This window comes from Tursiops truncatus, chromosome 7 (assembly GCF_011762595.2).
Source record: "Tursiops truncatus isolate mTurTru1 chromosome 7, mTurTru1.mat.Y, whole genome shotgun sequence".
Taxonomy (NCBI): Eukaryota; Metazoa; Chordata; class Mammalia; order Artiodactyla; family Delphinidae; genus Tursiops; species Tursiops truncatus.
In genome coordinates, this window is record NC_047040.1 from 8,957,133 (window position 1) to 8,980,289 (window position 23,157).

General features: G+C 37.1%; 1 protein-coding gene across 11 annotated transcripts in view; it reads right to left on the reverse strand.

Moving 5' to 3' along the window:
- SP100 (SP100 nuclear antigen) overlaps positions 1–23,157 on the reverse strand; it is an 84,697-nt gene that overhangs the window by 43,389 nt on the left and 18,151 nt on the right. For 10 of the 11 annotated variants that reach the window (XR_012332952.1, XR_004527340.2, XM_073807151.1 and 7 more), the window contains exons 2-4: positions 4,561–4,723; positions 3,245–3,413; positions 957–1,040 (exon numbers count right to left, since the gene is read on the reverse strand). Coding sequence is in view for 9 of the 11 variants with exons in the window: in XM_073807151.1 (XP_073663252.1) it covers positions 957–1,040; positions 3,245–3,413; positions 4,561–4,723 (416 nt within the window). In the remaining 2 variants the exon portion in view is untranslated. Of the gene's footprint in view, positions 1–956; positions 1,041–3,244; positions 3,414–4,560; positions 4,724–7,395; positions 7,589–23,157 lie in introns of all 11 variants that reach the window. The other variant, XM_073807149.1, reaches the window with a different exon arrangement.

A 23,157-nucleotide genomic window follows, 5' to 3' on the forward strand; every position in this document is an offset into this window, starting at 1 on the left:
TTACTCCACTCCCTCCCTGTGCAGGTCTTGTTGGCCTTTCCATGAGGATTCAGTGTCTGATTCTCCACTTTCTCCAGCCCTTGGGATTCTTTTTCAGTATCTTTCCCTCTTTATATGTTTCCCTATTCTTTTTTTTTCATGGTTCTGTCTTTTCCATTAGGTTACCAGGTAGTATCCAGGGTTGCAAACACAGGCTCTGGGTTCAGAATGCCTGGGTCCATCCTTGCTCATTGACCCCAGGACGACTATTTACATGGTCTATCTAGATTTCAGCTTCCTTATCTGCAAAATGGGCACATAAGTGATAACATCATCCAATGGCACTAATCCCACAACTGCCAGAATAAATGTTCAATCAAGTGAGCTGTTAATAACTTGGTTGTTTTTGTTGTGTCTCTGACCCCTTTCTCCTTTCATTTCTTCTTTTTCTTCCTCTCTGTCTCTCAAATACCCACATCCTCTCCTCCACGTCTCTACCACTTCCTCGCTTCTGTCTCTGTATGACTGCCTTTCTCCTTAAACATTCCTGCTCTTGAACAATATCCCCCACGTTTAAATCGGTCCCTTCTTCTGCTATCATCAAGGGTCTCCTCTTTGACGTTGACCTTGGGCCCATAGTCCTTAGCCCTTCACACCTTTACACTGATCTTCTCCTACAGGAGTCTTTCTAAATCACAATTACTTCCAGGTAGTCATTCTCTTTAAATCTGGTTACTGACACCCTGGGTTCCTCTTCCTTTGTCTTGGTATTTGGGCCAACAATCTCTTGTCACAGCTACTTCTCCAGGACTCAGCCTCTCGTTCGATGCTCATATAGACATCCCTCGCCACCTTCTCCATGGTCCTTCAATATTTCTTCCTTGATTCTCAGTGTTTGCTCAGGACTCGGACTCCCACCTCCCCTTCTCCTTTTCCTCTTAGCAGATGAGAATCGCTTTTGTATTTGTCTCAATTACCTTGCTCAAGGCTTAGTGGGAGAGTAGGCCTCTCCTCCCTCTCTTCTTCATCGCTTTCTTCATGATCAATTTTCTCCTGGATTGCTGAAGAGAGGGACAGAGAAGAAGACAATTAGAGATCTCCACCAGAGACCAGGAACACCATCTCAAAATTACAAATTTAGAAATTCCTAGCCCTCGGGTCACTCAGAGCTCAGCGGGTCCCAATCTTCATGGTAAAGTTCCCCCATCATCCTTGGACAGAATAGAAGCCCCAGCAAGGGAACTGCTATGTTCCACACCCAGAACTGAGCCACTTGTATGTAAGGATAAAGGAGTCGTGGAAACATCCTGATCCTGTCAGTTATGTAAAATAAACCTCACATCGTGGGGAAAGCACATGTCAAGATAAATAAGGAAAGTGAAATGTGTTTACTGAACTGTTCAAACTGTAAGGAAGAAACAGAGACTTCCTCTGGAGAAGGGGTAGGATCCTAGAGAGATCTGTGTGTATAAAAGGGAAAGCCCAAGAGCTATAAAGATGGGACTAGGGACTTCCCTGGTGGTCCAGTGGTTAAGACTTTGAGCTCCCAATGCAGGGGGCCCAGGTTCCCATCCCCGGTCAGGGAACTAGATCCGCATGCCACAACTAAGAACCTGCATTCTGCAACTAAAAGAGCCCGCGTGCTGCCTCAAAGATCCAGCGTGCCGCAACTAAGATCTGGTGCAGCCAAATAAATAAATAAATATTAAAAAGAAATAAAAATAAAGATGGGACTAGATAAGACGAGGGTTGGGCTTAATTGTGCTGGGGAGGATGAGCGGTTCCAAAAGAGACCAAGCAGAGGGGCTGACACGTGTGGTGGGGTTACTAGACAGGGTTCCCATAGTGGTCCAGATCCCACAAAGGACACTCTGAAGCCGCAAGCAGGGAGTGCCTGGGGCAGCACTGCAGGACGTCCCCACGACTCCAGGACCAGGGACCCAGGAGGCTGCCCCAACGAGGAGAGGCCAGGACACCAGCCCAGGGCCCCTGCAGCTAGGTGACCCAGCAAGCGTAGGAGGAAGGAAATAAACCAGGGAGCCTAGCGGGTGGGTCCCTGCCAGGAGTCCGGGGAGGAGACACCAGGGGAGGCAGTGGAGCCCGGGCTGCCCCAGAGCTGATGGCAGGAGCACCTCCTGGGACAGTGCCTTCGAGGGGGTGAGATGGACAGGACTGTGAGAGCCATGGCTGCTTTGTCTTCCCCAGGACACGGGCTTCAAGCCTCAGCAAAACCAGGCGGAAGGTGCGAGGAGAACAATGGCCCAAAGTCCAGAAGAGTTGAAGGAGGGCTGTGGGCAGGCCTTGGGGGCTTCAGCACATGAGATGGAGGTGGGGACCTGGCAATAGGAGAGAGGTCACGCCCTGGTCACAGTCCCCAGCCTCTAGCTTTGGCCACTGACCCGAGCTCTCAGGGACAGCAGAGTCCAGGAGGCGGCGGCAGCAACCTCCTCTAGGGGCAGGTGGATGGCAGCCAGTGTAGGTGCGAGTCGCCCCAGCATTTAAAAAGCATAAATTATGCCTTCTCAGGAAAAAGTCAAGATTTAGTTTTGTATAGTACCAAAAATAGTTCCTGGAAGAGAAGAGCTTTTGTGATTATTTGAGGAGAAAAAGTGAAAAACCATTTTTCCTTCAAGGGCAGATTTGATATTGAGTCAGCTTTCTTGCTCATTACTCTGGAAATCTGGTGAAAGTGGCCTTTCTTCTGTGTTACTAAGCCAACCCTGGGTTTAGGGCTTAAAATGACCTGTGACTGGTAAATTACATGTGGATTGGGATCTATGGACTATTCTCGGGTCTTCCTTCAATGCGGTGATTCTTGTAACTCAGCTTGTCCCTCTAGGGGTCCCTAAAAGTTATGATTCTGGAGTTTTGGGGATACTGACTCCCATTGATCTGGTGTTGCCAAGCCAGGATAGATCCTGCACCCACAGCTAAGCTTGAGATGGGTAGTAGTGAACTCAGTGGACTGCTGTGTAGACCACCGCTGCCCTGTCATTTGTCCTTCTATCTAAATTGGATGCCACTGTGGCTCTGGTTGTCCTGTGAGTTGTACTGTGAGTCTAAATGCCTAGTTAAGCAGAGCTCCAGGTTGGTGTTGTACTGTAGCCATTATAACATGAGCTTCAATTAGGCTCATGGTGTGTGTTTTGTTAACTGTTGTATCCCCACTACCCAGCACCATGTATGGCTCGTGGTATAAGCTCAATATATACTTGTTGAACAAAATTGGCCTTGAACATCAAAAGGTAGATAATAAGCTAATTACCTTTTACAAAGCTTTCATAAATGTGATTTAAATCAGGATATTCCTGCCGGTTGACCTCACTGAACACAGCTTCCAGAAGCGGCAAGTCAAATGTCTTCTCCAGCTGACTGAGAACATTGTAAACCACGCTCGACACAGGGACCAGGTTTCTACAAGAATCTTGACAGTCCTAAAAAATATTGAATGGAGAAAATATAAATACAGACTTCCACGTTACAGAAGAGCCCTAGAAAGAGATTTATGGTTAATGTATTCCAATTTCCATACATATGTATCTTTTCACATAAAGGTTTAGAATTTCTGTGTATTTGTATGGCTACTAAGTGGAACAGTAAATCCTTTCTCCTTAGAAATCCCCATTTGTGAATCTGATCTCCCCACCCTCATTTATATTAGATGTAAGAAGGAGCAATTCTGAAGAATAAATTTGAGTTCAAAGTTAATGGATATGTAGGCTTCTAAGAGCTTCGTCAAATGTTTTAGGAAGAGACTTGGCAGGTGATGAGCAGCTATTCTGTTGACTGGACAACTCCTGCCCCTTCACCAAGACTGACTTGGCCTGGAAGGGCTCAAGGAAGGCAGGTGACAGTTTCCCCTTTTGTGAACTTGACCACAGGGAAAGCATATTTGTAGGGCAAGGAGAAGACTTGCATCTCTGTAGCTCCAGCAACACCTATTGCTAAAATTAACCCAAATTCCAAGAGTCGAGAAATAGCATAAATAAAATAAGTAAATAAATGGAAAAAAAAAGATTCCCCCCCAAAAAAAACCATTGGAGAAAGAATAGCAAGCATATACCCCCCAATTTGTCCTAACAGGACATCAATTCCCTGTGGGTTTTAATGTTCTCAGATCTAACTATTTAAATTGAAGTTCATTGAAAAGAAATGCTGTGTCAATTATTATTTCATTAAATCATCTCATTTAAATTATTCATCAATTCATTAAAATTCTTTTAATTCTTAGTTTATGCTCTACTGTGTGCATTCCTACAAGGAATTAAACATCTGTGGAGCACACCTGCTTCCGATGCAGCCTGTCTCCAGTGCTACTCACCTTGATGCCAGTGGTCACTATGAGCACCATCCCTTCAGTTAGAAGCAGGACTGTCTCCAGTAATGCCTGTTTCTACTCTCCCTCTCCTTTTTTACCTTACCACAATACTTGAACAATTGCAAAAATACTTGAAAAGGTCTTCTTCTCATAGGACACTCCTCAGTTAGCTAGTTGTGCCCTTACTTCTGCGTTCAGGTTATCAAAGCATAACTTAGTATGGGGCTAGTTTACCAGATTGTGATATAATAAACCTCACTTACTTCATACATTTTATTGGTGATGAGCTCACGGTCACGAAGACCCTCAAAGAAAGGAAATGTCTTTTTTATTGCAGTTGAAATCTCCACTTTATATCTTTTGAATTGCCTGAATAAAGTCTCAAAGATACGCCTGTCGTCTGTGTTCTGATTTCCTATGGATATCCTAGGGAGGAAGAATACCATGTGAAAACAGTCATCAATATTCCAAGATGCTTGTGGAGGCTGTAACATTTGATATATAAAGGATAGGTTGTAAAGAACCAACATATATAAAATAAGTGGTTTCAGTAGAGACCAGAATAAATGGAATTGAAACAACAAACAATGATATAATTGAAGAAAGTGAGGAGGTTAAGAAAGACTGAAGCACAGGACTGAAAAAGTCCATTCCAGTCTGTCCCAATTAAAACCATTGTAAAGATATCTCCCCTTATCTGGTATATTTTTTAATTAAAAAAATTTTAAATTTGTACAAAATCAAGGTGGAATAAACAGAGGAATGAAAACAATGGAATAAAAAATCTAACCTTGAAAAATGTTTCTTAATTAATAACTAAGAGAAAATAAAACAAGACGTCCCCTCCTCTGATCTATAACTGTTAAGAGAAATACCATCTTGTATTATAAAACTAGTTGATAAATGATAAGATGTGGTTAAGAATATGATACGGATAAACTGAGAAATTCACAAGACTATCAGTCATTTCTTCCGGGACTTCTACTTTGTGTTAATATAAATCTTTCTGTGTTATTGTTTTATATAGTGAATCTTTCTAGACATCTGAATTTCAGAAATTGCTGCTATTTTCTGTGATAGTAATTTTAAACCTCAGCCTTTAATTCTGGTTCTTAGGTGATTATTTTATTGCTCTGATAATGTTTTAATCAATATTTTGTATTCATAAGAGTTATGAAGGCATTAGGATTCTTTGTCAAACCAGAAGAAAATTATTGTCACTTACCAGTACCCAAAACCATCAAAGAAATGACACATTATTTTGTTGAATTCTGCATAAAGAAGTTTCTGATTAAAGACTGCAGATTGAAGAGGATCATTTGTCTTTTCTTTTATTATCTCCCCCCCCCCCCACTAAAATGCTAATGAAGGGATTGGATTCACAATGACAAGGAGATTGTCAGGGGGCAATGAGCAGATGAGAGATTGCTACCGAAATCTATAAGACAAAAACTGGTCAGAGGATCACTAATTACTGTTGTAGTTGGAGGATGCTCCCAGAGGTCAGAGAAGCAACCAGTGTACCCTGCAGCACCTGGAGAAGCAGTGGAGATCACAAGGGAGACATGGTGCTGAAAACTGTTGTGTTATTTGACAAATGAAGAACAGAACAACACACCCTTCACCCCTCAACTTGCCTCCTGACCACTTGTGCCCAGGCAGCCTCTCAGAGGGAAACATTGCTGTCCTTTCTGTCACCATATGTTAATTTTGCCTGTTCCTGGATTCCATATACATGAAAATAATACAACACATGTGCTTTGTGTCTGACTTCTTTTGCTCATCATCCATGTTGTTGGATGAACAGAAATTTGTTCTTTTTTTATTGTTGAAGGTATTCCATTGTGTGGACCTACCATAATCTGTTTATTCATTTTCCTGTTTATGGACACTTGGGTGGATTCTAGTTTGGGACTAGTTTGAATAAAGCTGTTCTTCTTGTACAAGTTTTTTAGTGGCAAGATGTTTTAATTTCTCTTGTGTAAATAACTAGGAGTGGAATTGTTGGGTCATTGTGTAGGAATATGTTTAATCGTTTTAGAACCTGTCAAACTGTATTTCAAAGTCTATGTTTGACCCATTTTAGTCTGTAATGTATAATGTGATATCCCCATATAGTTTTAATTCGTATTTCTTTAATGACTGATAATATTGAGCACACTTCTGTATGCTTATTGGCAACTCATAATCTCCTTTTGTGAAGTGTCTTTTCAAGTCTTTGGCCCATTTATATTATTAGATTGTCATTTATTATTTACTGATGTGTAGGAGTTTGTATATATTATGGAAACAAGTGTTTTGTTTAATATATGCATTATGAATATTTTTTCCCATTCTGTGGTTTGCCTTTCATTTTCTTGACCATGTCTTTTGACATGGTTAAGCTATCATTTTTTTCTTCTGTGGCTAATAACTTCAGTGTACTATTTAAGAAATCTTTGCCTTCCCCAAGTTAATGAAAATATTCAAAAAGTAATTTACAGTATAAGCATGGATCTATTTCTAGATTTTCTATGCTGTACTATTTATCTGTTTGTCTATCGTTGTGCCAATAGTATATTGATTTGAATACTACAACTTATAGTAAGTTTTGAAGTCAATTAGGAAAATATTGTCTTGGGTTTTCTAGGTCTTTTGTTTTTCCACATATTTTTTAAATTGGATTTGTCGATTTCTACAAGAGAAGCGTTTTAGAGTTTTATAAGGTTTGCATTGAATTTGTTGATAAATTTGGTGAAAAGTGACATCTTAACAATATTGAGCTCTAATCCATTTATTTATTTTTCCTTAATCTTGCCAGAAGTGTTTACAGCTTTCAGTATAGAAGTCATACACTTCTTTCATTAAAATTATTCTTAGTTATTTTATTGTTTGAGGGGGCTACTTTAAATGATATTGCTTTTTAAATTATTTCTAACAATTGTATGAACATAGAATTGATTTTCAGAAACATTAACCATGTATTCATGACCTTCCTAAATTCATGTATTCTAGTAATATATTTGTAGATTTCCTTTGGATTTTATAGAAAAAAACAATCATGTCATCAGCAAATAAAACTCTTTTTTTTTTTTTTTTGCGATACGCGGGCCTCTCACCGTTGTGGCCTCTCCCGTTGCGGAGCACGGGCTCCAGACGCACAGGCCCAGCGGCCATGGCTCACGGGCCCAGCCGCTCCGCGGCATGTAGGATCCTCCCGGACCGGGGCACGAACCCATGTCCCCTACACCGGCAGGCGGACTCTCAACCACTGCACCACCAGAGAAGCCCTCTTTTTTCTTTCTTGTTGCACTGGTTAAGAGTTTAAATACAATGTTGAGGAGAAATGGTGAGAATGGAATCCCTTGCCTTGTTTCCAACGTTAGAGAAAATCCATTTAGTATCGCCATCAAGTATGATGTCATACACAGACACACACACACACACACACAACTGAGGAAGTTTCTGTTTATTGCTAGTTTGCTGAGAGTTTTATCATGGACAGACGTTAAATATTATCAAATACATCTATTGAGCTATTCATATCGTTTTCCTTCTTTATTCTTTAATTTAGTGAGTCACGTTGATTGATTTCCAGAGCTTCCTCTTAAGTAGAAGCAGATAACCACAGGTCAGCAGACATTTGAAGAAAGTCTCCAATATCAGAAAGAAAGAACAACATTAAATAAGAGAAAAAGTTGCCCCAGGAGAAACAGAGATATTGTAGGAAACAGGAGAAACTTCCAAAACCTCTAATATTTTTAGAGAGATTTGAGAATACATATTGCACCCCTGGTTACAAAGAAAAAAGAACTATCAGAGAAAGAGATAGTGGCATTAGATATTTTTTTAAATTGATTTTTGGAAATTTACTAAGATTTACTAAAATGGTTGTAAAATAAAGTTGGGGAAATTTCCCACAAAATTAAATGAAGAGATTAAAAGAACAAAAAAGAATAAATTTGAAAGACAACATAGGAGAGTAAGATTAATTTAGGGGTCTAATAGCAACCTAATTAGAGTCAAGAAAGATGCGCAAGGAAATGCAGAGGAGGACCACATCAAGAGAATTATTTAAGGGGATATGTACCAGGGAGTAGAAGGACATGGATTTTGTTAAAAGGACTTAGAGAAATGAATTTTAAAAGAACCAAACCAAGACATATCACTATGAAATGCCAACATCTAAAAACAGAGAAGAGCTTAAAATATTCCAGAAAGAATTAAGAAACTGGTCACTTGTGGAGGAATGATGGCAAGAATAGCTTGAGACATCTCATCAGTAACAGATCTAGCCCTTCAAAATACAGAGTGAATCAGGACAACTTCAGACATGTAGGGTTGAGAAATTTTACTTTACAAACATCCATTTTGAGTGTTTTCCTAAAATTTTCTTTATTTCCTTTATGCATATGTCAATACGTATATTTAAGGTTTAAAAATACAGTTTATACGTGCTTTAAAATTTTTATGCAATCATTATTTTCCTTTCCATCCACATCACTGTGCCCACTCCTGCATAATCCATTTTAATCACCTTGCATGTATTCTTTCCTAAATTCTCCATAAGCATATAAATCCATCTACCTATTTCTATAACCTACCCATAACTTGCAGGGGGTTTATTCATCATATTATATTATAATATTATATAATTTTCTTTGAATTACAAATTGCCTTCTGCATCAAATTTGTCTTCACATTAATACCTTGCAAAATATTCTCTAAGTCATCTAGTGTGGTTCTAGCTTGTTTATTTATTTATTTTGTCAATGTATAATATTGAACAGCACACACCCACTCTTAGGAAAATACAATATGATGGATTTTGGAAAAACAGGGAAGTAATCCAGTAATGAGGAAGATGTGAAAATTAGAAACCAGTGGGTTCAGTAATGGATGCAAGTTGGCAGTCCAGTAACAGATGGAGAACATGAACACCTCAGATGGAACAGGTGATGATTAAAGCATATAAATAAGTGCAATGAATGACAACAATGTCATAAGGGAAGGGAGAAGGGAATTGGGAATAGTCTGCTATAGGGTACCCGTGCTACAAGGGAAGTGGTATAAAATGTGTATTGCAATCTCTAGACAACCACCAAAAACATTTAAAAAGAAGTATAATTGATATATTAATAGAAGACTAAGATGGGCTCATATAAAATGCTAAATTAAAGCTAGAGAAGGCAGAAAAAGAGGGGGAAAAAAGAGACAAAGAACAAACACAATGAATAAAGAACAGTTACAAACATGGTAATATAATCCAGTATATCAATAATTACTTTCAGTGTGAATGGCCTGAATACTCCAATTAAAAACAGAGATTGTCAAAGTGACTGAGAAAACAAGACCCAACCTTATATTGTCAATAAGAAAAAAACAAATATGAAGACATGGGTTAAGAATGGAGAAGGAGATACCATGTCAACACTAATCAAAAGAAAAATAGAGTAGCTATATTATTTCCAGAGAAAAAAGACTCAGGACAAGAAAAAATATTAATTAAGAGAAAGACAGCATTACATGTGATAAAGGGGTCACTTTTCCAAGAAGACGTAACAACTCTTAATGAGGTATTTACACATGATAAACACACAGCATCAAATTGTGTAAGGGAAAAATTGATAGAACAGTAATAGAAATAGACAAATCCACTATTCCAGTTGGATACATGAACAGCCCTCTTTTAGTCATTTATAGATCAAGCAGGTAGAGAAACCATAAGAATATAGTTGACCTGAACATCACTACCAATCAACTTGATCGGTTTGACATTTTTAGAATACTCCACCCGACCACAGCAGAATACACATACTCCTCAAGAACACATGGAATAATCACCCTTACCAAGATAGAATACACTCTGGACCATAAAACACATCTTAAATTTAAAAGAATAGAAATCATAAAAAGTGTGTTCTCAGAAAAAAGGAATTAAACTACAAATAAATAACAGAAAGGGGTGGGAAATTCCCCCAAATACACAGAGATTTAAAAATACACTCTTAAATAACACATGGGTCAAGAAAAAGTCTTAAGAGAAATTTTTAAATATTTTGAACTGAATGAAAATAAACTAAACTACAACTTATTGAAATTTGTGAGATCCTGAAAAAGTAGTGACTACAAAGAAATGAATTCCACTGAATGTATATATTATTATGTATATATTAGAAAAGAAGAAAGATGTAAAATCAATAATATAAGTTTCTCCCATTGGAAAGTGGAAAAAAAAGAGCAACTTAAGCTTAAAGCAGCAGAAGAAATGAAATAAAAGAGCAAAAAGCAATGAAAGAGGGCCTTCCCGGTGTCGCAGTGGTTGGGAGTCTGCCTGCCGGGAAGGTTCGTGGCCTGGTCCGGGAAGATCCAACGTGCTGCGGAGCGGCTGGGCCCATGAGCCATGGCCGCTGAGCCTGCACGTTCGGAGCCTGTGCTCCGCAACGGGAGAGGCCACAACAGTGAGAGGCCCGCGTACCGCAAAAAAAAAAAAAAAAAAAAAAAAAGCAATGAAAGAGAAAATTCCACAAAACCTAAAACTTGTTCTTGGAAAAGATCAATAAAATTGATAAAGTTCTACCCAGGCTAACTAAAGAAAAAAAGAGAAAGAAGTCACAAATTACCAATATCAGAAGTGAAAGTAGGATCATCACAACTGATTTTATGAATATTAAAAGGATAACAAAGGAATACTCTGAACAAATCTGTTCCCCAGAATTTGATAACTTAAATAAAATTGACCAAATCCTAGAGAGATACAAACTATCAAAACTCACACAAGGAGAAACGGATAGTTTGAATAGGCCTATATTCATTACAAAATTGAATTAGTAATTAATAACTTTGAAAAAAATAAGCACGAGGCCCAGGGGATTCCACTGGTTAATCCTACCAAACATTTAAGGAAGAAATGATACCCATTCTCCACATTCTTGCCCAGAAAATAGAAGCAGAGAGAACACTTCTTAATTCCTTCTATGAGCCCAGTACTACTGCAATACCCAAAGCAGGTAAAGACAAACTACAGATCAATATCTCTCATGAATATAGATGTAAAAATCTTCAAGAAAATATTAGTAAATTGCATCCAAAAGTGTAAAAAAATATAGAGCATGACCAAGTGTAACTTATTCCAGATATGCAAGCCTGGTTCAATATTTGAAATCAATCAGTGTAATCCACCATATCAACATGTAAAACAAAAAAGTTTGGATGATCATATCAACTGATGTGGAAAAGTCATTTAACAAATTCCATCACTTTTTCATGTAAAAACCCCTAGAAAACTAGAAATCGAGAGGAACATCTTCAAAATGAGAAAGAATATCTATTAAAACATCTATAGCTAGTATCATACTTACTGTTGAAAACCTGCACACTTTCCTCCTAGGATCAGAAACAAGGCAAAGATGTCCTCTTTCACTATTCCTACTCAACACTGTACTAGAAGGCACAGCTAGTGCAAAAAAAGGAGAAAAGGAAATTTAATGTACAGAGTTTGGGAAGGAATAAAACTATCTTTGTTTGCAGATAACATGACTCTTTATGTAGAAAATCCCAAAAATTCACATGCACACAAAATCTGGAACTAATAGTTAAGTATAGAGAAGTTGCTGGACACTAGGCTAACATACAAAGATCAATTGCTTTTGTATATACCAGCACTGAAAACTCGGAATTTGAAATGCATTAAGACAATAACATTTACAATAGCACCAAAAATATTAAATACTTAGGTATGAATCTAACAAAATATATACAGAATGTATATGCAGAAAATTACTCTAGAAAGAGAAGAATTTTATTTTGCAAAATAATATAATAGTAACTACTTTGATATAAAATTTCAAATTATATAAACAGTGTTGAGCTTAGTGGTAAAGGAAAATTCTTATTAAATTATTTCTTATAAACATGAAATTCGAACAATATGATTTCAAATTCACCACTAAAAAATACAGAAACATAGATTAAAAATTATTTTGAAAATAACCACTGGTTGAGTGAAATCAGACTCTAATAAAACCTTATGAAACACTAAAAAATAATATAAAAAGGAAATAGAGCTTGCATCTTTAGAGAGTAAAAAATCAAGGAAACTAATAGGAATTTAATAACAGAAAAAAATGTATGAAAAATACATTATTAAAAACACTAAATGTAAAGTGAAAAAATAATGGTCTCAAAAGGCACAGGATTAAAAATAGAATCCAATAAGAGACACAAGAAAGACAAAGTGACAAAAAATTTGTTAAAATCAAAGATAGGCAAGTTATGGTATTCAGATATAAACAAAATAAAAAATAAGGGTATTTATTACTCATCTCAAAGCAAAATTAAAAGAAATAATGGGGCAAATGTTTTATGACTATTGAGAAACAATTCACCTCTAGTGTTTGACTCTTCACATATTCAAAAAATGATCAAAATATACAGGCTCTGGAAAAATTAGCAAGAAAGATTTATTATTTAATCTTGTGACCTAAAAAGAGAGAAAATTTTCTCTCAATGTCCTTTAAATGCATACAATACAGATATAATCTTGACCATAAATGAAGTCTCAATAAGTTATAATCAGTAGGTGCTAAATAGGCTGCATGTTAAAGAAAATAAACCACACAGAGTTTTATAAAACAAAAGAAGGACTAAGAAAAAAACTACAAACCTCAAGGGTCAGTAAGTGGTGAGAGCACCAGAATCACAACTACCTGCTGGACAATCATGAACAGGAAGATACTGGAACTCACCAAAAAAGATACTCCACATCCAAAGACAAAGGAGAAGCCACAATGAGACGGTAGGAGGGGTGCAAAAACAGTAAAATCAAACCCCATTACTGCTGGGTGAGTGACTCACAGACTAGAGAACATTTATACCAAAGAAGTCCACCCACTGGACTGAAGGTTCTGAGCCCCACGTCAGGCTTCCCAACCTGGGGGTCTGGCAATGGGAGGAAGAATTCCCTAGAGAATCAGACTTTGAAGGCTAGCAGGATTTGATTACAGGACTTTGATAGGACTGGGGGGAAGACAGACTCCACACTTGGAGGGCATACACAAGGTAGTGTATGCATCCGGACACAGGGGAAGGAGCAGTGACCCCATAGGAGACTGAATCAGACCTACCTGCTAGTGTTGCAAGTTTTCCTGCAGAGGCGGGGGGTGGCTGTGGCTCACCACGAGGACAAGTACACTGGCAGGAAAAGTTCTGGGAAGTACTCCTTGGTGTGAGCCCTCCCAGAGTCCGCCATTAGCCCCACCAAAGAGCCCCTGTAGGCTCCAGTGTTGGGTTGCCTCAGACCAAACAACCAACAGGGAGGGAACCCAGCCCTACCAATCAGCATACAAGCGGATTAAAGTTTTACTGAGCTCTGTCCAGCAGAGCAACAGCTAACTCTATCCACCACTAGTGCCTCCCATCAGGAAACTTGCACAAGCCTCTTACACAGCCTGTCCACCAGAGGGCAGACAGCAGAAGCAAAAAAAACAACCCTGCAGCCTGTGGAACAAAAACCACATTCACAGAAAGATAGACAAGATGAAAAGGCAGAGGACTATGTACCAGATGAAGGAACAAGATAAAACCCCAGAAAAACAACTAAATGAAGTGGAGATAGGCAACCTTCCAGAAAAACAATTCAGAGTAATGATAGTGAAGATGATCCAGGACATAGGAAAAAGAATGGAGGCAAAAGTCGAGAAGATGCAAGAAATGTTTAACAAAGACCTAGAAGAATTAAAGAACAAACAGAGATGAACAATACAATAACTGAAATGAAAAATACACTAGAAGGAATCCATAGCAAAATAACTGAGGCAGAAGAACAGATAAGTAACCTGGAAGATAGAATGGTGGAATTCACTGCTGCAGAACAGAATAAAGAAAAAAGAATGAAAAGAAATGAAGACCGCCTAAGAGACCTCTGGGACAACATTAAATGCAACAACATTCGCATTATAGGGGTCCCAGAAGGAGAAGAGAGAGAGAAAGGACCAGAGAAAATATTTGAAGAGATTATAGTTGAAAACTTCCCTAACATGGGAAAGGAAATAGCCACCCAAGTCCAGGAAGTGCAGAGAGTCCCTAACAGGATAAACCCTAGGAGAAACACGCTGAGACACATAGTAATCAAATTGGCAAAAAAAAAAAAAAAAAAAAAAAGACCACAAAAAATTATCGAAATTAGCAAGGGAAAAATGACAAAAAAAGGTATAAGGGAACTCCCATAAGGCTAACAGCTGATTTCTCAGCAGAAACTCTACAGGCCAGAAGGGAGTGGCATGATATATTTCAAGTGATGAAAGGGAAGAACCTACAACCAAGATTACTTTACCCAGCAAGGATCTCATTCAGATTCAATGGAGAAATCAACAGTTTAAAGACAAGCAGAAGCTAAAAGAATTCAGCAGCACCAAACCAGCTCTACAGCAAATGCTAAAGGAAATTCTCTTAGTGGGAAACAAGAGAAGAGAAGGACCTACAAAAACAAACCCAAAACAATAAAGAAAATGGTAATAGGAACATACATATCAATAATTACCTTAAACGTGAATGGATTAAATGCTCCAACCAAAAGACACAGGCTCGTTGGATGGATACAAAAACAAGACCCATCTACATGCTGTCTACAAGAAACCCACTTCAGACCTAGGGACACATTCAGACTGAAAGTGAGTGGATGGAAAAAGATATTCCATGCAAATGGAAATCAAAAGAAAACTGGAGTAGCAATACTCATATTAGATAAAATAGACTTAAAAAAAGAATGTTACAAGAGACAAGGAAGGACACTACATAATGATCAAGGGATCAATTCAAGAAGATATAACAACTATAAATATATATGCACCCAACATAGGAGCACCACAATACATAAGGCAACTGCTAACTCCCATAAAAGAGGAAGTCATCAGTAACACAATAATAGTGGGGGACTTTAACACCTCATTTACATCAATAGACACATCATCCAAACAAAATTAATAATGCAACACAACCTTTAAATGACACAATAGACCAGATAGATTTAGTTGATATTCATAGGACATTCCATCCAAAAACAGCAGATTACACTTTCTTCTCAAGTGCATATGGAGCATTCTCCAGGATAAATCACATCTTGGGTCACATCAAGCCTCAGTAAATTTAAGAAAATTGAAATCATATCAAGCATCTTTTCTGACCACAATGCTATGAGATTAAAAATCAATTACAGGGGAAAAAATGTAAAAAAACCACAAACACATGGAGGCTAAACAATATGTTACTAAATAACCAAGAGATCACTGAAGAAGTCAAAAAATGCCTAGAGACAAATGACAATGAAACACGATGACCCAAAACCTATGGGATGCAGCAAAAGCAGTTCTAAGAGGGAAGTTTATAGCAATACAACCCTACCTCAAGAAACAAGAAAAATCTCAAGCAATCTAACTTTACACCTAAAGGAACTAGAGAAAAAAGAACAAAAAAACCCCAAAGTTAGCCGAAGGAAAGAAATCATAAAGATCAGAGCAGAAATAAATGAAATAGAAACAAAGAAAACAATAGCAAAGATCACAATAAAACTAAAAGCTGGTTCTTTGAGAAGATAAACAAAATTGATAAACCATTAGTCAGACTCATCAAGAAGAAGAGGGAGAAGACTCAAAACACTAAATTAGAAATGAAAAAGGAGAAGTTACAACAGACACCACAGAAATAGAAAGCATCCTAAGAGACTACTACAAGGAACTCTATGCCAATAAAATGGACAACCTGGAAGAAATGGACAAATTTTAGAAAAGTATAACCTTCCACGACGGAACCACAAAGAAATAGAAAATATGAACAGACCAATCACAACTAATGAAATTGAAACAGTGATTAAAAATCTTCCAACAAAAAAACCCCCAGGAGCAGATGGGTTCACAGGTGAATTCTGTCAAACATTTAGAGAACAGCTAACACCCATCCTTCTCAAACTCCTCCAAAAAATTGCAGAGGAAGGAATACTCCCAAACTCATTCTATGAGGCCACCATCACCCTGATACCAAAACCAGACAAAGATACTACAAAAAAAGAAAATTACAGACCAATATCACTGATGAATATGGATGCACAAATACTCAACAAAATACTAGCAAACAGAATCCAGCAACACATTAAAAGCATCATACACCATGATCAAGTGGAATTTATCTGAGGGATGCAAGGATTCTTCAGTATACGCAAATCAATCAATGTGATACACCATAATAACAAATTGAAGAATAAAAACCATATGATCATCTCAATAGATGCAGAAAACCCTTTTTTTTTTTTAACATCTTTATTGGGGTATACTTGCTTTACAATGGTGTGTTAGTTTCTGCTTTATAACAAAGTGAATCAGTTATAAATATACATATGTTCCCATATGTCTTCCCTCTTGCATCTCCCTCCCTCCCACCCTCCATATCCCACCCCTCCAGGCTGTCACAAAGCACCGAGCCAATATCCCTGTGCCATGCGGCTGCTTCCCACTAGCTATCTACCTTATGTTTGTTAGTGTGTATATGTCCATGACTCTCTCTCGCCCTGTCACAGCTCACCCTTCCCCCTCCCCATATCCTCAAGTCCGTTCTCCGGTAGGTCTGTGTCTTTATTGCTGTCTTACCCCTAGGTTCTTCATGACATTTTTTTTCTTAAATTCCATATATATATGTGTTAGCATACGGTATTTGTCTTTTTCTTTCTGACTTACTTCACTCTGTATGACAGTCTCTAGGTCTATCCACCTCACTACAAATAACTCAGTTTCATTCTTTTTTATGGCTGAGTAATATTCCATTGTATATATGTGCCACATCTTCTTTATCCATTCATCTGATGATGGGCACTTAGCTTGTTTCCATCTCCGGGCTATTGTAAATAGAGCTGCAATGAACATTTTGGTACATGACTCTTTTTGAATTTTGGTTTTCTCAGGGTATATGCCCAGTAGTGGGATTGCTGGGTCATATGGTAGTTCTATTTGTAGTTTTTTGAGGAACCTCCATACTGTTCTCCATAGTGGCTGAACCAATTCACATTCCCACAAGCAGTGCAAGAGTGTTCCTTTTCTCCACACCCTCGCCAGCATTTATTGTTTCTACATTTTTTGATGATGGCCATTCTGACTGGTGTGAGATGATATCTCATTGTAGTTTTGATTTGCATTTCTCTAATGATTAATGATGTTGAGCATTCTTTCATGTGTTTGTTGGCAGTCTGTATATCTTCTTTGGAGAAATGTCTATTTAGGTCTTCTGCCCATTTTTGGATTGAGTTGTTTGTTTTTTTGTTATTGAGCTGCATGAGCTTCTTGTAAATTTTGAGATTAATCCTTTGTCAGTTGCTTCATTTGCAAATATTTTCTCCCATTCTGAGGGTTGTCTTTTGGTCTTGTTTATGGTTTCCTTTGCTGTGCAAAAGCTTTGAAGTTTCATTAGGTCCCATTTGTTTATTTTTGTTTTTATTTCCATTACTCTAGGAGGTGGGTCAGAAAGGATCTTGCTGTGATTTATGTCATAGAGTGTTCTGCCTATGTTTTCCTCTAAGAGTTTGATAGTTTCTGGTCTTACATTTAGGTCTTTAATCCATTTTGAGCTTATTTTTGTGTATGGTGTTAGGGAGTGATCTAATTTCATACTTTTACATGTACCTGTCCAGTTTTCCCAGCACCACTTATTGAAGAGGCTGTCCTTTCTCCACTGTACATTCCTGCCACCTTTATCAAACATAAGGTGTCCATATGTGTGTGGGTTTATCTCTGGGCTTTCTATCCTGTTCCATTGATCTATCTTTCTGTTTTTGTGCCAGTACCATACTGTCTTGATTACTGTAGCTTTGTAGTATAGTCTGAAGTCAGGGAGCCTGATTCCTCCAGCTCCTTTTTTCGTTCTCAAGATTGCTTTGGCTATTTGGGGTCTTTTGTGTTTCCATACAAATTGCGAAATTTTTTGTTCTAGTTCTGTGAAAAATGCCAGTGGTAGTTTAATAGGGATTGCATTGAATCTATAGATTGCTTTGGGTAGTAGAGTCATTCTCACAATGTTGATTCTTCCAATCCAAGAACATGGTATATCTCTCCATCTATTTGTATCATCTTTAATTTCTTTCATCAGTGTCTTATAATTTTCTGCATACAGGTCTTTTGTCTCCTAGGTAGGTTTATTCCTAGATATTTTATTCTTTTTGTTGCAGTGGTAAATGGGAGTGTTTTCTTGATTTCACTTTCAGATTTTTCATCATTAGTATATAGGAATGCCAGAGATTTCTGTGCATTAATTTTGTATCCTGCTACTTTACCAAATTCATTGATTAACTCTAGTAGTTTTCTGGTAGCATCTTGACAAAATTCAACACCCATTTATGATAAAAACTCTCCAGAAAGTGGGCATAGAGGGAACCTACCTCAACATAATAAAGGCCATATACGACAAACCCACAGCAAACATCATTCTCAATGGTGAAAAACTGAAAGCATTTCCTCTAAGATCAGGAAGAAGATAAGGATGTCCACTCTCACCACTATTATTCAACATAGTTTTGGAAGTCCTAGCCACAGCAATCAGAGAAGAAAAAGAAATAAAAGGAATCCAAATTGGAAAAGAAGAAGTAAAACTGTCACTGTTTTTAGATGACATGATACTATACATAGAGAATCCTAAAGATGCCACCAGAAAATTACTAGAGCTAATCAATGAATTTGGTAAAGTTGCAGGATACAAAATTAATGCACAGAAATCTCCTGCATTCCTATGCACTAATGATGAAAAATCTGAAAGAGAAATTAAGGAAACACTCCCATTTACTGTTGCAACAAAAAGAATAAAATACCTAGGAATAAACCTACCTAGGGAGACAAAAGACCTGTATGCAGAAAACTATAAGACAATGATGAAAGAAATTAAAGATGATACAAACAGATGGAGAGATATACCATGCTATTGGATTGAAAGAATCAATATTGTGAAAATGAGTATACTACCCAAAGCAATCTACACTTTCATGAAATCCCTATCAAATTATGAATGGCATTTTTTTCAGAACTGAACAAAAAATTTTAAAATTTGTATGGAGACACAAAAGATGCTGAATAGCCAAAGCAGACTTGAAGGGAAAAAAACGGAGCTGGAGGAATCAGACTCCCTGACTTCAGACTATACTACAAAGCTACAGTAATCAAGACAGTATGGTACTGGCACAAAAACAGAAATATAGAACAGGATAGAAAGCCCAGAGATAAACCCACACACCTGTGGTCAACTAACCTATGACAAAGGAGGCAAGGATATACTATGGAGAAAAGACAGTCTCTTCAATAAGTGATGCTGGGAAAACTGGACAGCTACATATAAAAGAATGAAATTAGAACACTCCCTAACACCATAAACAAAAATAAACTCAAAATGGATTAGAGAACTTAATGTAAGACTGGACACTATAAAACTTTTAGAGGAAAACATAGGAAGAACATTCTTTGACATAAATCACAGCAAGATCTTTTTTGATCCACCTCTAGATTAATGGAAATAAAAACAAAAATAAACAAATATGACCTAATGAAACGTAAAAGCTTTTGCAAAGCAAAGAAAACTACAAACAAGATGAAAAGACAACCCTCAGAGTGGGAAAAAGTATTTGCAAAAGAATCAATGGACAAAGAATTAATCTCCAAAATATACAAACAACTCATGCAGCTGAATATTACAAAAACTAACAACCCAATCCACAAATGGGCAGAAGACCTAAGTAGACATTTCTCCAAAGAAAACATACAGATGGCCAAGAAGATGAAAATCTGTTCAACATTAGTAATTATTAGAGAGATGCAAATCAAAACTACAATGAGGTATCACCTCACGACAGTCAGAACGACCATCATCAAAAACTCTACAAACAATAAATGATGGAGAGGGTGTGGAGAAAAGGGAACCCTCTTGCACTGTTGGTGGGAATGTATATTGATACAGCCACTATGGAGAACAGTATGGAGGTTCCTTAAAAAAACTAAAAATAGAACTACCATATGACCCAGCAATCCCACTCCTGGGCATTTATCCTGCGAAAACCATAATTCAAAAAGATACATGCACCCCAACGTTCACTGCAGCACTATTTACAATAGCCAGGACGGGGAAGCTACCTAAATGTCCATCAACAGAAAAATAGATTAAGAAGATGTGGTACGTATATACAATGGAATATTACTCAGCCATTAATAAGAATGAAATAATGCCATTTGCAGCAACATGGATGGACCTGGAGATTATCATACTAAGTGAAGTAAATCAGACAGAGAAAAACAAATATGATATTGCTTTATGCAGAATCTAAAAAATGTGATACAAATGAACTTATTAACAAAACAGAAGCACACTCACAGACTTAGAAAACAAACTTATGGTTACCAAAGGGGCAAGGTGGGGGGAGGGATAAACTGAGAGTTTGGGATTGACATATACACACTCCGGTATTTAAAATAGATAACCAACAAGGATCTACTGTATAGCACAGGGAATTCTGCTAAATATTCTATAATAAGCTAAATGGGAAAAGAATTTGAAGAAGAATAGATACATGTGTATGTATAACTGAATCACATTGCTGTATACCTAAAACTAACACAACATTGTAAATCAACTATACTCCAATATAAAATAAAAATTAAAAAAAAATAAAATGACAAGCAAAAAAAGTCTGAATAATATTCCATTATAAGTGTATTCCACATATTCTTTTTTTTTTTTTTTTTTTGCAGTACGCGGGCCTCTCACTGTTGTGGCCTCTCCCGTTGCGGAGCACAGACTCCGGACGCGCAGGCTCAGTGGCCATGGCTCACGGGCCCAGCCACTCCGCGGCATGTGGGATCTTCCCGTACCGGGGCACGAACCCGTGTCCCCTGCATTGGCAGGCGGACTCTCAACCACTGCACCACCAGGGAAGCCCCAGTTGAATTTTTAATAAACAAACAGGTGTATATTATTCTCTCAATGTCAGGAGTTATTTGGTATCTTTTCTCAAGCTAAAAACTGAAACTTGATATTATTTCTCTCCTCTCTCTTCCTATTCCCATCATAAACTTTCTGAGTCTTTGTGGTCTGAAAATATCTTCATTTTACTTTCATACATGCATGAGTACTTGTGTATGTTTAGAATTAAGGTTCAAAATTATTTTTCACTTAAAAATTAGGACATTTTCCTTCATTGTCTTCCTGCGTTCAGTGTCACATATGAAAATTGCAGCTTCCATCAGGTTTTCATTCCTTGTATGTCCATTGCTTTTACTTTCTGGAAACTTTATGATTTGTTTGTTATCTGCGATATTCTAGATTTTCACTAGAATGGTGAAATCCTAGGTATGGGATTTAAAAATTCATTCTCTGTAATGATGGGACTTTTAAGTCTAAAGTTCTAGCTTCCATTCTGAGAATTGTTTTTCCCTCTTTTTATTTCATTTCCTCATTCTCATTCTTTCTCTTCTTCTGAAATTCCATTGGCAGAATGTTGAAACATCAGATTATGCAGTATATCTTAATTTTTTCACATTTTCCAGTTCTTCTAACTAACCTTACTTCAACTGAGTCTATTCAGCTAACACACTTACCTTTGTTTTTATAAAAAAATTTTTTTAATGAGTTATAATTTATATACCATAAAATTTGGTTGTTTTAAGTTTACAATTCAATGATTTTTAGTTAATGTACAGAGTTCTGCAATCATGAACACAATCCAAACTTAGAACATTTTTATTACCCCAGAAAGTTTGCTCATGGCTATTTGCTGTTGATTCCTATTCCCCAGCTCCAGGCAACCACTACTCTACTACCTGTCTCTGTATATTTCCTTTTTCTGGACCTTTCATATAGATGAAAGCAAAGATTATATGGTCTTTTGCAACTAACTTTTTTCACTGAGCATAATGTCTTCAGGTTTCATCCATGTTGCCTCATGTATTAGTATTTCATTCCTTTTTATTGCTGAATAGAATTATCACATTTTATTTATCCATTCACTAGTAATGGACATTTGGATTGTTTCCACTTTTGGCTATTATGGAAAATGCTGCCATGAATATTTGCACACAAGTCTTTTTGTGGACATATGTTTTTATTTCTACATAGCTACCTAGGAGTGGAATTATTGGGTCATATGATAACATTATTTTAGCTTTTTAAGAAACTGTTTTACAGTGCTTCCAAAGAACCATTTTACATTCCTACCCCTAGGAATGTAAGGGCTCTAGTTTTTCCACTATCTTGCTAACCCTTTATGTCTTTGATTATAGCCAATCCAGTGGGTATACATTGGCATTTTGTTTTGATTTTAATTTGCTTTTCTCCCTAATGGCTAATGATGTTGAGCATTTCACATGTTTATTACCTTCCATATGGCTCCATGGAGAAATATCTATTCAAACCATTGGCCCATCTTTTAATTGGACTGTTTGTCTAATTATTGAGTTGTAAGAATTCTTTACATATCCAGGTGCAGTTGTTCATTACAAATATGATTGGTTAATATTTTCTTCCAGACTGGGATTAGTCTTTTATTTTCTTAATGATGTCTTTTGAAGCACAAAAGATTTAAGTTTTGTGAGCTCTGATTTATCAACATATTATTTTATGAATCATGCTTTTTGTGTTCCCACTACCTTTTTGTCTAACCCAAAGTCACAAAGATTTTTCTTCCATATTTTCTTCTAAAAGTTTTATCATTTTCTAAATTTGGAGTTTGGGATTAACAGATATACATTACTATATATAAAGTAGATAAACAAAAAGGACCTACTGTATAGCAAAGGGAACTATATTCAATATCTTGTAATAACCTATAATGGAAAAGAATCTGAAAAAGAATATATATGTATATGTAT